Raw genomic sequence first — 17,420 nt, forward strand, 5'->3', positions numbered from 1 at the left:
TCCCTCTCCCCCATTCCCTGGCAACCACTGATCTCTTTTGCTGTCCCCAGAGACTGGTCTTTTCCACAATGTCACATAGTTGGAATCATACAATATGTAGCCTTTTCAGATAGGCTTCTTTGAATTATTAATACAAATTTAAGGTTCCTCCAAGTATTTTCATGGTTTGATAACATACCATTGTCTGAATATACTGCAGTTTATTTATTCATTTACCTACTGAAGGACATCTTAGTTGCTTCCAAGTTTTGGCAATTATGAATAAAGCTGCTATAAGCATCTGTGTGCACATTTGGTGTGGACATAAGATTTAAACTCATTTGGGTAGATACCAGGGAGTGAGATTGCTGGATTGTATGATTAGGGTGTGTATTACAATTATTTACCTTGACAATCTCACCTGTCAGAGATTGTCCCATAAAGGGCAGGTACTGTGTCTCTCACACTGTGGTAGTACAGCTGAACACAAAGCCTGAACTGCATGGTGTGTGGAAATCTTTAACATCAGTTTATAGCCAAATGATACTTTTCACTGAAATGCAGATTTGTGCAAAATCAACATTTTCTGGCTAACAATAACATAGATAAGTTGATATGGAAGAAATAGCAATTGTGGTCTATATATTTGTACGTGTAAATGTACATGAAAGAAAAGTTTTGTTTTCAATACTTTCTTTTGTTTTGCCCAAATCAATACAAGACACATTCTCAATGTACAACATTCCAATAATACAGATAGAGCAAGCATCTCCACTGAACTTTCTCCTTATCCCAGGCCCCTCTCCAGAGGGCAAAGTTTAGTGTATTTTCCAGACTTCTCTCTGACTTTCTATACATTTATATGTGCATGTAGAAATATCTGGTTTGTCTTCCCTTATAGAGAAGATGTCTTAGTGTGGCTTTGATCATCTTGCTTTTTTCACTTAAGGATAGGTCTTAAAAATCTGTCCTTATTCTTATTAACTTGCATATTGTATTCCATAAAAATGAATGGTCCACAGTTTAACCCTTTGCCTGTTGGTGTAAATTTAGTTTGTTTCATTTTTGTTCTTGTTGTTATTACCAACCATATACCTAAAAAATCCTTATGCTCAGGAAAGCTTCTCTTTGGTTTCTCAATGTTTTCTCCATCTCTCTAAATTATTCATTTTATCCTATCTTAGATCAATTTCATCAACTTCTGACAGGCTCTCCACTACCTTCCATTAAAAAAAAAAAAGCAAGAAGGAAGAAAAGAAAATCCTCACATGACTTCATCTCATCCTCCAGTTCTTGTATCCATGGGCTGAACTCCTCTACTTTTATTTTATTTATTTATTTTTTAAATTATTTATTTATTTATTTATTTATTTATTTTTATTTTTGGCTGTGTTGGGTCTTCGTTTCTGTGCGAGGGCTTTCTCTAGTTGTGGCGAGTGGGGGCCACTCTTCATCACGGTGCGCGGGCCTCTCACTGTCGCGGCCTCTCTTGTTGCGGAGCACAAGCTCCAGACGTGCAGGCTCAGTACTTGTGGCTCACGGGCCTAGTTGCTCCGTGGCATGTGGGATCTTCCCAGACCAGGGCTCGAACCCGTGTCCCCTGCATTGGCAGGCAGATTCTCAACCACTGCGCCACCAGGGAAGCCCTTTATTTTTTAATCTGTGCAATTTCTTTGGAATAATAGATTCTGTGGTTAAAACAAGGTAGTAAATATCTGGACCAGATTCTCTCTCAGGTCTTCCAGCAGGGGAGGAGTCAATGACTCCAAAATTTTATTACAAATGTTAAGGTGAGCAGTGCATTGCCAGGATCTGGGGCAGCATAGTGCAATATTCAAGAGCACTGACAAACAGACGGGACAGAATTCCAGTTCTAACACTTACTGGTGTGTGTCCTTGAAGAAGTTTCTGTCCTTCTCTGAATCTATGTCTTCCCCTATTGAATGGGTACCATGATGATCTCTAACTCAGATACAAACACTGAGCCCAGAACTTGTTGCAGAATAAATCCTCCAAAAATGGCAGCAGCTGTTTCTTGACATTCAAAGACCACAGGCATAAATAGCCAGGCCCCAGGGAACCACCCAGCTCTGCAGCAGCGTCCAGTAACCTGCCAGCTGGTCCCTCTGCCAAGATGTGTTGGTTTGACTGTGGAACCCAGCACCTTAGGAGCCAAGCCTGGGTGACCCCCTAGAGTTCAGCCCATTGGCTGGCACAAGCCCCCTGGTGGCCAATTTGACACCAATTTACAGGTGGCTATGGCTTCAGGATCAGGGTTTGTGTGATTGGCCCTAACTCATGGGAGCAGATGTGAAAATAAGTCAAAACCTGATTGCCCCCTGCCCCCAGCGATTTTCTATTTCTTCTTGGCAAACATCTGGGGGCTGTTGGTGAACTCGGGTGTGCCAATGCTCAGATAATTCATGCATGAATTTGAAGGTATAGCCGTGTTGACCTGCAAACCCTGTGGGGCTCCGAGGTCCCAGTTCTGGTCAGACATTTCTTGCTGGCACATTTCATGCTCTGGGTCTCTGGTTCTTTGTCTGAAAAGAAACTGTCTCTGAGGTCCCCAGTTCACTGTAGGTTCCAGATATACTCCTGAATCTGGATTTTGTGCAAGATTTTTTTTTTTTTCTTGAACTAAGGTTCCCATAGTCACTGGCGTAGGAACAACTTGGATACATGCAGTTTCTGTAGCCCAGGTCCCCAAATCCCACTTTGGGGTCTTCCTACGCTTTGCCCACTGCAGGAGTGGGTGAACAGGTTCCTTCTCTCCCAGTCTCCCAGGTCTCTCCCTTCTCTCCCAGGTCAAATTGCCTGGGCATATTCCTACATGAGACACAAACCCCACAGAACCCAGGGCCAGGCAGGGGGTGAGTGAAGGATTGCAGCCAGGGACCATGGAGACCTGGAGGGCACGGGTCTCCACATCAGGGAAGCTGCTTTGCAGTTCATGCCCAGTGATACCCCTTAGGGATGTGGGTTCAGTGATGCTACATTTTTCTTTTAAGATTTTTTCTTCAAGGGATATTGGGGAGTAAATTATGATACAAAACTTGATTTTTAACCTCTGGCCACAAATCTTATTTGTTAAAACATTGTCCCAAAACATGTCTGTAGGACACATTTGGCTTTTGGAGTGCCACCCTGCAGCCTCTAATATGGAGAAAAAAATGTCCTGCATAGCATTCTGACCTGACCCACAGTGACCCTGAAGACGACAGAAAAGAAACCACATGACTTTGTTTTTCTGGGCCAGAGATTGACCTTAGTCAGGAGCCTGGCTTTGAACCTGCAGGGCCTATAATCCCCTTTGCACCCCACAGTACTGCAACACCATGGATAAATATAAAGTCCATGGGAGGCATTTGTAAATAGCTCTTGAATAAGAATATGTATGATTTTATATATATATATATTTCAGGTGTTACTCTGTACTTCATCTTTTTTCATTAAATGATGTAATCATCTGAAAAATAACATGGCCCAGCAGACTCTTTACCTTTTTTTCATACCTGCTCCTTTCCCATTCCTCCCAATTTTAAGAAGTCACCGCAAGGCTCTAGGAGGTCCCTCAACCCCTGTTTTACCCTCATGCCCCGTCTTCACTCTAAGAGCAAAATGCTGCTGATTCTGCCTCCAAGTGTCCCTGAAGTTGTCCCCAAGGTACCTAAAGTGCAAGCCAGGATCTGCCGCCAGGAGCAACCAAGGGTCTCCTGCTGGCATCCCTGCTTCCTTGTTAACTCCCCCAGAACACTATCCAACAGCAGCCAGGGGGGTTGGGAAACACCCATCAGGTTATGTCACAACCCTACTTACAAAATTCCAGCGTCCCCTAACAAGCCCCTGCTTGGGCAGTCTCCCCCCATCACCCCAGCCTCCACTCCCTGGCTGCCCCCTAGTTCCAGGTCATGCAACCTCTCTCGCTTCCCTCCTGGAACCCTGCACTGCAGCCATTTCTGGGCCCACAGTGTCCCCTGGTGGCTGGAGATGCAAGATCATCTAGACTGCTGGGCAAGGGGTGAGGCCTGGAGGAAGAAAGGTGAGAGGGGACAGGATAGTAGATTTGGGGAAAGACTTGGAAGAGCAAAAGCTTAGGAGAAGACCAAGAGTGTCAGACAGAGAGGAAAGTCTAACTGAGTCCCCTGTGGGATGGCCCTACTCTCTGGGTTACGGAAATGGAGCTGGAACAAGAATGCTGTTGGCCTCAGGATGGGCCTATAGCTCTTCTCCAGGGCCTCCCATCAGACCAGCACCCATGTCTGTGCAAGAGAGGACACTGGACTGTGTCCGGGTCAGTTATCAAGGAACTTTCTGTGTCTTGGACTGAGTCACCTCCTTCCTTATCAGAATATTACACAGAAGGTCAGTGATGCTAAAGGGAATGGGGGATGGGAGTTTGGGGATTTGAGACAGCCCTGAGGACAACCTTGCAACCCTCCCCATGTGCCTGATTTTGCAAGATCTGAAGAACTGTATCCTAAGAACAGGGATGGAAAGAGTTCTGAGGTAGCCTCAGTGAGTGTGCACAGTGAGAACCAGGGATGCTTGGGAGGAAATTCCAGTTATAGAGATGAGGTCTTGTGCTTCTATTCATTAGTTCAGGGGACAGCATTTATTTCCCAAGACCCTTGTGACTTTTGTTGATTTGCTTTTTTGGTGGCATTCCAGGAGGCAGTGTGTGTTCCAAGGGTAAAGCACAATAACGAAAGGGCAGAACAGATGACCCGTTCAGGTACTCCCGGGCTGGCTTGAAGCCAGGGGATGGAACTGAGTCTCTTGAGCCCCACTGTTGAGAGACCTCCAGGGGAACTACTCCCCACCTCAGACCCCAAGTTCTCCGCCTGGTTTGCCGTATCCTACAGAAAAACACACTTCGGGTTGACCTGTATCCTGTATTTCTCTACACTCTACCTATTCGCAGGGGACTGCCCATTGCTGACTTCATTCTGGCAAAGAAGACATGCAGATGGCCAACAGGTACTTGAAAAGATGCTCAGCATCACTAATCAGGGAAATGCAAATCACAACCGCAAGGAGATATCACCTCACACCTTTTAGAATGGCTGTTATCAAGAGGACAAGAGATAACGAGTGACCGTGAGGGTGTGAAGAAAAAGGAACCCTTGTGTAGCCACTGTGCTGGGAATGTAAGAATGTGCAGACAATGTGGAAAACAGTATGGAGGTACCATAAGATCCAGCAATGTCAGTTCTGGGTATATATATGAAGATAATGAAATCACTTTCTCAAAAAGGTATCTGCAGCCCTACGTTCTCCGCAGCATTATTTACAATAGTCAAGAAAGGGAAACAACCTAAGTGTCCATCAATGGATGATGAAGAAAATGTGAATATATATATAATACATATATATTCATATATATATATGAATATTATACAGGCTTAAAACCATAAAAAAGAAGGAAATCCTGCCATTTTCAACAATATGGACAGATCATTAGGGCATTATGTTAAGTGAAACAAGTCAAAGAAAGACTTATGGGGAAATGAATAAAGGCGGTCAAAAGGTACAAACTTCTAACTATAAAATAAATGTGTCATAGGGATGTAATGTATAGCACAGTGACAAAAGTTAACAATTCTGTATTGTGTACTTGAAAAAAAATGCTAGGAAAGTCGATCTTTAAAGTTCTCACCACTGGAAAAAAATTTAACTACGTGAAGTGATGGCTGAGAACTAAACTTATTGTGGTGATAGTTTCACAGTGTATACATATATCAAATCATTATGTTGTACACCGAAAAAGAGGTCAATCATATCTCAGTAAAACTGGAAAAATTCTTCTAGGAAAATATGCCAAAAGAAAACTGAAAAAAGAAAAGAGTCAAGGCTTTTACAATGGAAAAGAGAAAAACAAATATTTGCACTTAGGATTGATTTAGCTGTATAAACTTAAAAGAACAAACTGAGAAGGAATAGAGAGAGTGAGGCTGTATCACCCTGTGCTAACCCTCACCACTCAGACCATACCAGGTGTGCTTGGATGGTGTGTACCAGAATAAATAACAATATAAGAATAAAACAATCTTCCCTTAACTTTCTTCACCAGTAGGGAAAGAACTAATAAGATCATGAAAATCTTCCGATGGATCCTTCCTGAACTGCCTGCATCCTCCTTGCCCAGCCTCAGTGGCTTTCTTCCTGTTCTCAAGTTGGCCAAGCTCTTCACTACATCAGGATTTGCACAATGCACCCATGGCTCCAACATGGTCCCCTCAACTGGCATGTACACTTGCAAACTCTAAGTCAGCCTCCTGAAACTTCTGCTAGGCCCATCTGTGTACATCCTTGTAAAATCCAGCTTTAGGAAGAACGCTGTTTAGTCAGTTTTAGAAGAATCCACATCTTTGATACCTGATATTCCAATAATATCTGATCCAAATTCCTCACTCCCCACTCTTGGTATCTGATCACCCTGGACAACCTTCGGTAGGAATCCTGTTACCCTGGTTTAGCCAGATTTCCCCCAGAACTGAAGTCTCTTCATAGTAATTTTCCAGCCACAAAACCCCCTGCTTGTTGGTTGTGAATCCCCAAATGTCTTCATTGTATTGTGAATGGAGACCAGTTCCATACTGGTGTATCTTTTCCTCTGTTGCAATAATCCTGAATAAAATTTGCCTTTACCATATAAACCTGTGTCTGTCTCTGGTTTTCTTTGACACAGCTCCCACAGTTGATTACTGCTCAGGCAAGAAAGCTCCTTCCCAGTATCCTGCAAATTCCCAAATATCCCAGAGATGCTCAACTTTGAGTCTGCCCACCTTTGTACCTTTCCATTTCATCCCTGGAGTTTTCTTCAGAGAATTAGTTACAACCTGCCACTTTAAAACAATGGTCTTTTTGGATCTCATAGAATCTGCAAACCCATAGAAACATCCCCACCTGAGACACTGCAATTTCCCCATTTCCACTAACATTCAAGTGAAGTCTCTCAGTCAGTCCTTTCCAAAATTTAGGTTGTTTGACAACTCAGGGTTCCTTGGTTCCTTCTGATCCCGTCAACAAAGGGAATTTACCAGTTATTCACTGCATGGCAGTGGGCAGATTCCTCTACTGAGTAAAACCCCAATCCACCAGGTTAAAAATGCAGAAAAATAGCAGTGACCTCTAGATTTTCTGTGAAGGTTATCTGAACTAGTGGATAAAAAGTGCCAGCACCATTGCTCAACCAGTTTGTGTTCAATAAACAGAGATGGTTATGATTATTGTTGCTACAAATCTCACTATACTGCAACTCATTAATAAAGGTGCTTGATGGCCTGGGAGTTAAAAGTCTATTGAGTACAATTTGGTTTAGCCCAATTTTAGGTAAAACCCATTTATACCCATGGTAGAAATATGGTGAAAAGAATCTTCAGGAAAGATATCAAAATGGAGAACAATCTTCAAATAATCCTTGCCTTGGCAGCCAGTGGTATACAAGAATTGTCTGGGCACCATATTGAATGTGGTGGGGCGAGGCATGGAAAATTCTGGGGGTGGAGGGAGGGTCCAGTTTTCTTTGTGTCCTGAAACTTCAAAAGAATCTCTGTGTGGTGTAGCTGGGATGGAACTCATACCTGAACGTGGCAGATCCTTAAACACCAAATACAGCTTCTGAATTTTGTTTGGAAGAGGTGTTGGTATTTGTGAACAGTGCTTAATATGAAGAGAAAAACAGAATTTTATTTCTGTGCCCATTGCTATTACCTTGATCAGAATCTGTGCTGAACTTAGTTAAGTTTTAGAAAACAGTAATTATCAAAATATACTTGGAAAGGGGACAATGGGACTATAGTTCAGCTTCCAAGACCCCTGGAAAATGGGTGGGGCTATTTGCCATCTGGGAATTATCCTCTGTGGGGAAAAAACCTAAAGGAAAACATCTCTTCTTAACAGCTGCCCCTGGATGACAGGGTTATTTGTGACTGACCATGTTCATGTCTCCCCCTGGTTCCAAGTTCCCAAAGAGCCCACAGTGCCCACCCTCAGTGGGTCTCAGTCTTGGAAATGTCTGACTTCCCAGGGCTCACAGCCTCTCCCCCTGCTCACATTCTCAGATTAATCTTTTCATGCCTGTTTGCTGTGCTGATATCAACTTTCTGGGAGGAAACACTGTCAAAGATGACACTGCCTCCTCTTAGCCACTCCCTTTTAATTTCTAAACTCCACCCAGAGAATAGCCTTTAAATCTTCTCCCTTCTCAGGAGAAAAAAAAAAAAAACCCAACAACTATGTTTTCCACTGTTTGGCTCATTCACATGGTCCCTTTAGGAATGCCCAGCTCCACGTTGCCCAGCCTCACTCTTCTCATTGTGATTTTGACCTGACCTCCTTCAGAGAAGCCTTGACATAAGGCTGGAAAACCAACCACATCCCCAAAAGAACTTCCCTTGCTGCCTGAATAAGCTCATGATCTCCCATGTTTCCGACATAACACCTAAGTGACACTTGATACAGGGACGGATTTATTGTGTTTCCTTTGGGAACAACACCACTGTCTTCATGAAGCTGTTTTTATTCTGGGACATTTTGATAATTGTGATATGGCCAAAGATCCCCCAACACTGATGCTTTAAATTTTTGTTTCTCCTATCCAATATCACAAATAGATAACTCCTTCCCTGTCTCATACCCACAGGTATAACTATTGGTATTGGTAAAACCCAATCAATATTTGTGGAGTGAATCAAGGAACGTGCCTTTGACTCCAATACCCCTCCTTCGTTCTTTCTCTTTCCTGAATGAATATCTGATTCAATCCATTCCTCTTGAGATAGACAAAGATCCAATCAGGATTAACCTGATGGACAGTCTGGAATCTAATCAGGTATGCTTTCTGATTGGAAGTTAGTAGTTGGAAAGAAGGAAGTTGTGATTAGAAGGGTCTATAAAATCTTCATGTACCAAAGAAGAGATGCAGAATCCAGTCACCTCCTGGATTTTCCGAGGAGCCTGAGGTCCTAGCACCCCTCCTCCCGCAATATCATCAGAGCTGGTGAGTTACATACCTCAGCTAAGGACATCCTCATCTTACCTATGATCTCTGTGTCTTGAATGGTGGCATGCAGCTTGATATGGTAGGTTTCTTATTTCTTTTCAGATAAACTGATTTAAGATTTTGGTTTTACCTCTAAGTGTAATTTTGTCTTAATCCCAAATACTTTGATTTGTGCTTTGGTTTATATTATTTTTAAATGTCTAAACCAAGCAGATATTCTTTTTAATGAAAAGTGTCTCTTTGGAATTTTATTTCTTGACAGTTAAAATATTTACTTTGTGCAAATAGCATTCATTTTAGGGGTATCTCGTTCGTCTTTCTCAGCCAAGTTAACTGTGGGAATTGAGGATGGAGGCTGTGCTGGGCCACATGACGCTCCTATTCCCATAGTTTTGGGGCCCTAAGCGATGGTCTGAAAGTTTTCCCCCAAGAAAGAGAAGGGACATGGTTAAGGCTCATGGTACACACTTACCACTGGGACATGAATTAAGCAAAGCAGTGGGTGGAAATGAATGGACTAGTGGTTGCTTTTCCTTTTCTTCGATACTTGTGAGATACTTGTTCTGCTGCCAGTAGGGAAAAAGTTATGGCTTTGTGCCCACTGAAACTAGAGTGGAATTGGGGAAAATTGAGGCTCTTCTACCACTGCGCTAAGTCCCTCTGAAGGGTGGGGAGACAATGGAGGCTTGCTCATGCTTGGCATGAAAAGGATGTCTTGTTCTCTGATGGCTTCCACAGGTTTCCTTTTGGAAAAGATCAGAATGAGTATCTGGAATCCACCCAGACTCCTGGACCTGGTGGGAATGAGCCTGCTGAGGGATGAGGCCTTGGCCTTTGCTGCTCTGGGGGATCTACCAACAGAGTTCTTCCCACCACTGTTCATGGAGGCCTTCCATGGGAGACGCAGTGAGACCCTGAAGGCCATGGTGCAAGCCTGGCCCTTTGTCCGCCTGCCTCTGGGAGGTCTGATGGAGATGCCTCATGTGGGGACCTTACGAGCAGTGTTGGATGGGCTTGATGTCCTGCTTGCCCAGAAGGATTGCCCCAGGTGAGTCTGCCAGGTAGGCTGGTAGGGTCCTAGACATTGTTGAAGAGACAGCTGGTGTCATAAGAGTAGATAGCCAAGGGATGGACCAGAGGCTTCTGATGATGCCAAGGAAGAAGCTCAGAGGCCTTGGACATTGCTGAGCTCACTTCGGGAAATGCCTTCTGGAAGTGTAGGAGTGCCTAAAATACAGGGGAGCCTGAAAAAACATGCCCCCACAGCCTTCTAGTGATGATTAAAGGTACCAGAAGTAGAAAACCAGAAAGAATGGAAGGGGGAAAGGAGACGGAGGAAAGAAAGGCAGAGAGGGAAGAAGAGGGCAAGGCAGCAGGTGATGTCAGGAATGTGAAGTAAAAGCACATGTGGGAAATGAGTGTTGTCTAAATTCTGAGACTGTGGTTTCATTCAGTGTGGATCTTAAACCATCCCTGCCAACCTGCTGTTTCCCCCACAGGAGGTGCAAACTGCGGGTGCTGGATTTAAGGAATACCGGCCAGGACTTCTGGAGCATGTGGTCTGGATCCAATGTCCGTGTGTCCTCAAGCTCATCGATGGCACCAGTGGCTGAGGACAGGTCAAGGACAGAGCAGCCCTCGGCTCCCTTGGAGGTGTTTATAGAACTTTGCCTCAATGAAGGGACCGTGGATGAATTCTTTATCTACCTCATGCAGTGGGTGGAGAAGAGAAAAGTTTCCATACACCTGTGCTGTAAGAAGCTGAAAATTGTTACCATGTCCATGGAAAATATTATGACGGTCCTGAGTAGGGTGCAGCTGGACTGTATCCAGGAGGTACAAGTGAATTGCACCTGGCATCTGTCCACCCTGGCCATGTTTGCTCCTCTCCTGGGCCAGATGGGTAATGTGCAGAGACTCCTTCTCTCCCACATCCATGTGCCTGCGCTTGAGGAACAGGAGGACCAGCACGTCATCCAAATTACCTCTCAGTTCCTCAGGCTGCACCACCTCCGGGATATCCGTATGGAATCTCCCTCCTTCCTCCAAGGTCGCCTGGACAAGATGCTCAGGTGAGGACGGCACCACTGACCGAGTAACGGAAAACACAACACTAGAATGTCACATGCATTGTCTCCTTTGTTGCTCTATCCTGAAGTGTGACATCACATAACCACACAAATCAAGGTAGAGGGACAAAGTGCGATAGAGGTTCTGGAAAGGGACACCATGCTAGGAAGCTATAGATTGGAGGGTTCAGATGTATCAGAGTGTTTGTGATTTCTTTCTCAGGAAGAGATGTCTTTGTTCAGGTGACTTTAAAAAAAAAACAGGTAAGAGGGCACTGAAGAGGGGAAACAACCTCAGACCTGAGTATTTCTAGAGAAGCTCTGTGCTCAACCGTTTTGTGACCACAGTGAGCTTGTCTCAAACTCCCCATCTGTAAAATGTTGTTTGTGCTCCAGATAAGGTAATTAATATATGGGAAATGCATGATGCTGGTGGTAAGGAATGGGGAGCCAAAAGCAAAATAAAAAGTGGTAGGTGGTTTGCAGATGATGCAGGGATGTAACTGAGCCCCTGCAGACTGGAAACCCCAGTTGATGATGTGGGATCTTGTCCAGGTTGGTTCTCTGTGCATGTCTCCCTCCAGCCTCATCTAGCCCAGAGATATGGGCACCTGGGGCTCAAGTAGTGAGCTAAAGCCACCCTGATTTGAGAGTATTTTTTTGTTTGTTTTGACCCTAAATATGAAAATTCAGTGATGCCCACTCTTGATTGAGACTCTGTGCTAGGCTCTCCTCTGAGCATGTTCTAGCGAATTCCACTATTTTCGTTCATCCGCAAAAGGAAGTGGAGCATGTTGTACCCTGCTTGACTGATGAGGAAAGAGAGCTTTCAAGATTCTGTGTATTTATCTCAACCAAACAAAGAAGATGACAGGGGTCAAGCTAAAATGAGATTGGGCATTCTGGGTATTGATTGTTATCAGATGGTCAAAATGACCTTGGCCTTGGGTAAATCACTTATCTTCCACCTTGAGGTCACCTTCCACTCCAGTTTCCAAGAGCTAATTCCTCAGTTTCTCTCCCAGGTGCCTGAAGACTCCCTTGGAGAACCTCGCAATAACTCACTGTCTGATTACAGAATCAGACTTGAAACATCTGTCTCAGTGCCTGAACATCAGTCAGCTAAAGGGCCTGGATCTGAGTGGTGTCACACTGACTGACTTTAGTGCTGAGCTCCTCCAAGTTCTGCTGGAGAAAGTTGCAGCCACGCTCCAGGAACTGGACTTAAATCTGTGTGGAATCATGGACTATCAACTTGAGGCCATCCTGCCTGCCCTGAGCCACTGCTCCCAGCTCAGGACCTTCAGCATGTGTGGGAACCTCCTCTCCATGGCCATCATGGAGAAGCTGCTGCGTCATACTGATGGACTGCCCAGTTTAATTCTAGAGCTGTATCCTGCCCCAAGGGAGAGTTACAGCTCTCAGAGAATTCTACACCTAGGGAGACTTGCCCAGCTTCAGGCTGAGCTGATTGAGATTATGAGGAACTTAGGAAGGCCTAGGACCATCTGGATTAGCTCTAGCCCCTGTCCTCGCTGGGGCAATGAGATATTCTGTCATGAGAAGACCGTTATATACTGCTGTTTTGTCCCTCCCTAGTTGGTTGCCTCTATGAAAAGCTTTCTTCTGGGCACTGGAAACTGAAATCTAGGAAATAGGTGCATTGTGAAGAGAACACAGACCTATGGTTTCAGGCATCTGCTCAATGTGAATGTGAAAAGGAAAGGTGATCCAGCAGGGGTACAAGATTGAAGGGGAAAAGTTGACTCAAGGAGTTGATGGGAAATTCAGTGTGTTGGTGCTCCAGGGATGGAGTGGATATAGGGGTGGAGGAACCTTAAGCAAAAGCCTCGGTTACCTTGCAAAAGGAAGATAATGATACAAACAGAGCTCATTAGACATTTGTAAGTTCCAATGAGATAATGCACTTGAGGGCTTGGCCCTGGAGCTAGCATACACTAAGACATAATTAAATGAATCTTTCCCTTCTTTTTCTCTCCTAGTGGAAACCTCAGTATCTACATTCCTCTAGCTTACCCTCTATTCCTTACAACAGGGTGGAGAGCAAACCCAGGGCCTGAAATGGGTCTCACCTTTCACATGTGGACACCAATGAATCATGATTCACTCAAGCTGCTCTATCAGCCAGTGCGGGGAGGAGGAAGGGAGGGCATAGGAGAGATTGGATTCATCTCTAGTGATAGACATTCTGAGCCTCAGGTCTCCTAGGCCACCAGCTGGTAGATCAGACAGGAAGATATAAATCAGTTTTGTAAGCAGGACTGTATACGTCAGTACTTTTTAAAAATTTTGCTGTCCTGTTAATATTAGTTGAGTTTAAATATTTGCACATTTATATGAATATTAAATACACGAAATTTCTTTGAAAATTATAGAAGTAATTTAGTACTTGTAAAGAATGCATGTGGATTTTTAAAAAAATGTTGAACTTCCTTTGGCGTCTCAAGACAAATAAGACATGAAAACTGATTTTAAAGATCAATGAATGAGATTTTTTCTCCTTTAAAAATATTTAGAATAGGGGCTTCCCTGGTGGCGCAGTGGTTGAGAATCTGCCTGCTAATGCAGGGGACACGGGTTCGAGCCCTGGTCTGGGAAGATCCCACATGCCGCAGAGCAGCTGGGCCCGTGAGCCACAATTACTGAGCCTGCGCGTCTGGAGCCTGTGCTCCGCAACAAGAGAGGCCGCGATAGTGAGAGGCCCACGCACCGCGATGAAGAGTGGCCCCCGCTTGCCACAACTAGAGAAAGCCCTCGCACAGAAACGAAGACCCAACACAGCCATAAATTTAAAAAAATTAAAAAAAAATTTAGAATAATAAAATTTTAGAACTAGGATTACAATTATATTTTTTAAACTAGACTTTATTTTTTAGAGCAGTTTTAGATTCACAGTGAAATTGACCAGAAAGTACAGAGAGTTCCCATTTGTCTCTTGCCCGCATGTGTACAGCCTCCCTGGATATCCAAATCTCCCACCAGAAGAGTACATTTGTTATAATTCATGAATCTACATTGAGACATCCTTATCAACCAAACTTCATAGTTCACACCAAGGTTCACTCTAAGGGTTGTACGTTCTATGGGTTTTGACAAATATACAGTTGCATGTATCTACTAGTGTAGTATCATATGGAGTATTTTCACTGTCCTAACTTAGAAGAACCTGCTGTATAGCACAGGGAACTCTACTCAATACTCTGCAATGGCCTATATGGGAAACAAATCTAAAAAAAAAAAGAGAGAGAGAGAGAGAGAGAGTGGATATATGTATATGTATAACTGATTCACTTTGCTGTACACCTGAAACTAACACAACATTGTAAATCAACTATACTCCAATAAAAATTTTTTTAAAAAATCCTCTTTGCTCTGCCTATTTATCTTTTCCACCCCCCAGTCCCTGGCCACCACTGATATTTTTGCTTTCCCCAGAGCTTTGCCTTTTCCAAAATGTCATATAGAGTTACAGATGTAGGAAACAATGTTATGGTTTCCAGGGTGGAAAGGTGGGGGAGGGATAAATTGGGAGATTGGGATTGACATATACACACTACTATGTATAAAATAGATAACTAGTAAGAACCCACTTCATAGCACAGGGAACTCTACTCAGTACTCTGTAATGACCTATATGGGAAAAGAATCTAAAAAAGAATGGATATATGTATATGTAGAACTGATTCACTTTGCTGTACAGCAGAAAGTAACACAACATTGTAAATCATCTATGCTCCAATAAAAATTTTTAAAAAAGAAAAAACGTCATATTTCTGGAATTATACAGTATGTAGCCTTTTCAGATTGACTTCTTTCACTTAGTAATAGATATTTAAGTTTCCTCCATGTCTTTTCATGTTTTGATCACATTCCTTGTCTGAATACACCACAGTTTATTTGCTCACTCATATACTGAAGGACAGCTTTGTTGCTTCTTTGGTTTGCTGCTAAAATCATCTGTGTGCATTTTTGGTTTGCACATAAGTTTTCAACTCATTTGGGTAGATACCAAGAAATGAGGCTGCTGGATCATGTGAAAAGGGTACGTATTACAATTTTTTCTGTTGACAAACTTACCTGTTAGACAATGATGAAATAAAATTTATATTTTAAGGCAGGACAAGAAAAAAATTAAACATAAAAGGCTCTCTATGTGTTTGTTTGGGCCTCCTGCCTACCTAATATGCAATGAGCTCCTCAAAGATGGGAGTGCCTGCTCAACATTAAAGATCAATTTTTTTTTCTTCTGATGCTAGCAATGTAACTTCTTAAAAGAATAGTGTTCTTTCCCAGCTCTGTAGGGGTTCATGGTGACTGGCTGCTCACTTTGTATGTGCTTACCTGGACTATGTCTCCTTGGTGAACTTTATGTAAAATATCAGGATGTCATTTTGATGTATGATCCTTTGACTCAAAAATGTATATTACTATGCCTTTGACTTCTAACACATGGAACAGTTCCCAGGGCTTTTTGAGAATCTGCTTCCTGGGTTATAATCCTCAATTTGGCTCAAATAAAATTCCCTTTTTTTTCTTCTTAACTTGAGAGTTAATTGAATTTTCATCAACAACATTAATAGTCTCATAAAGTGCAGGGACTGTGTCTCTATCACCCTGTGGTCCTGCAGCTTAACAAGAAGGCTGGTGTGGCAGTAAATGCTTATAACTGTGGGTGCATGGACATATTTAACAACAGTTTATAGTCAAACATTATTTTGCACTGAAATGCACATTTGGGGAAAGTCAACACTAGCTGTCTACCAATAACATAAATAAATTGGATACGGAAGAAATAGCACTTGTGGTCAATGCATTTGTACATATAAGTTGTACTTGAAAGTGTAACTGAGCAGAACCCTATGGGCCCTTCCCAGGACAGACTCCCCCTCATGTTCTGCACCTGCCTCTTGTTTATAGAAAACCTTTATCCTCCTAGGTCTATCCTGAGTTCCAAAGAATAAACAGAAAATATGACAAAATGCGGAAACAAAGGAAAATAATCAAGCAGGACAAAATAATAATAGCTTAGCCATTAAACAAATTCAAAGACCTTTAGCTCCTCCTCAAGGGCTATAGATAACATTCTGAGCCATATCCTTGAGCTACTTCGAAAACACTGAATGAAGTGAACTCCAGGCTGACTACAAGCACGTAGAGACCAGAGGGGTTGGAAGCAGAAGCTTGATGATATTTATTCCTGATTACATCATCACCAACAACCAGAAGAATGTCCATGAGCTGATCACACACCCTACAACACTCTCTCTCACCCTGTCTTTAAAAATCTTTTCCTGAAAGTCATCAGGGAATTTGGGCCTTTTGAGCAATAGTTGCCCCTGTTCTTTGCTTGGTGCCTGCAATAAATGCTACACTTTCCTTCAACACTCTCAGTATCAGTAGATTGGTTTCACTGCACACAGATCAGTGGACCCGAGTTTGGTTCAGTAACAAAAGAAACCTTCATTCGTTTCCCATACTTTTGTTGGTTTTGCCCAAGTAAGACAGGACTATACTCTCAATGTGAAACATCCCAACAACACAGATAGAAGAAACATCTCCCCTGAACTTCCTCTTCATCCCAGGTCCCTCTCCAGAGAATTCAGTTTAGTGTACTTTCCAGACTTCTCTCTGACTTTCTGTACATTTATTTTTGCATGTGCTAACATCTGGTTCAGCTCCCCTTATAGAAACGGTGTCTTAGTGATTCAGATCATCTTGCTTTTTTACGTTTAAGGGTGGGTCTTAAGGATCAGTCCTCATTCATATCAGCGGGCATATAGTAGTCCATAAAATGAATGGCCCACATTTTAATACTTTGCCTCCTTATGTAAATTTAGGTTGTTCCAATGTTTTGTTGTTCTTGCCAATCATAGAGTAATAAAAATCCTTGTACTCCCCAAAGCTTCTTTTTGGTTTCTCAGTGCTTTCTCCCTGTATATAGCCCTGTTGTTCCTGAATTATCCATTTCATCCTCTTGGAAGATAATTTTCATCAACTTATGTCAAGCTCACCACTATATTCTATTTTTTTTAATTAGCAAAAAGGGGGAAAAGAAAATGTTACTGGATTTCAAATCATCCTCCAGTGCTTCTATCAGTAGGCTGAGCTGCTTTACTTTTTTTTTTTTTTAATTGAGGTATAGTTGAAGTACAATGTTATATAAGTTTCAGGTGTACAACATACTGAATCACAATTTTTTAAGTTTATACTACTTTTATAGTTATTATGATAAAATATTGGCTATATTCTCTGTGCTGTACAATATATACTCCTAGCTTATTTATTTTATACATCGTACTTAGTATCTCTTAATCCCCTAACCCTATCTTACCCCTCTCCCTTCC

The 17,420-nt window shown here is 42.7% G+C and overlaps 1 protein-coding gene across 1 annotated transcript; it reads left to right on the forward strand.

The window, feature by feature from the left end:
- The first annotated feature begins 9,747 nt into the window (after nucleotides 1-9,747).
- Nucleotides 9,748-12,654, forward strand: LOC103000965 (PRAME family member 12-like). The gene is made up of 3 exons (XM_057530425.1): nucleotides 9,748-10,034; nucleotides 10,486-11,058; nucleotides 12,081-12,654. The coding sequence occupies exons 1-3, from the start codon at nucleotides 9,748-9,750 to the stop codon at nucleotides 12,652-12,654; spliced, it is 1,434 nt and encodes a 477-aa protein (XP_057386408.1).
- Nucleotides 12,655-17,420: the final 4,766 nt, after the last annotated feature.

Source organism: Balaenoptera acutorostrata, chromosome 1, assembly GCF_949987535.1.
Source record: "Balaenoptera acutorostrata chromosome 1, mBalAcu1.1, whole genome shotgun sequence".
In the NCBI taxonomy this organism is placed as follows: Eukaryota; Metazoa; Chordata; class Mammalia; order Artiodactyla; family Balaenopteridae; genus Balaenoptera; species Balaenoptera acutorostrata.

Excerpts from the sequence above, each read along its gene's own strand:
- LOC103000965 (XM_057530425.1), top strand. The coding sequence starts at position 9,748 with ATGAGTATCTGGAATCCACCCAGACTCCTGGACCTGGTGGGAATGAGC. Across the intron at positions 10,035-10,485 it reads GCCCAGAAGGATTGCCCCAG|GAGGTGCAAACTGCGGGTGC; the intron begins GTGAGTCTGCCA and ends TTTCCCCCACAG. Across the intron at positions 11,059-12,080 it reads CGCCTGGACAAGATGCTCAG|GTGCCTGAAGACTCCCTTGG; the intron begins GTGAGGACGGCA and ends TTTCTCTCCCAG.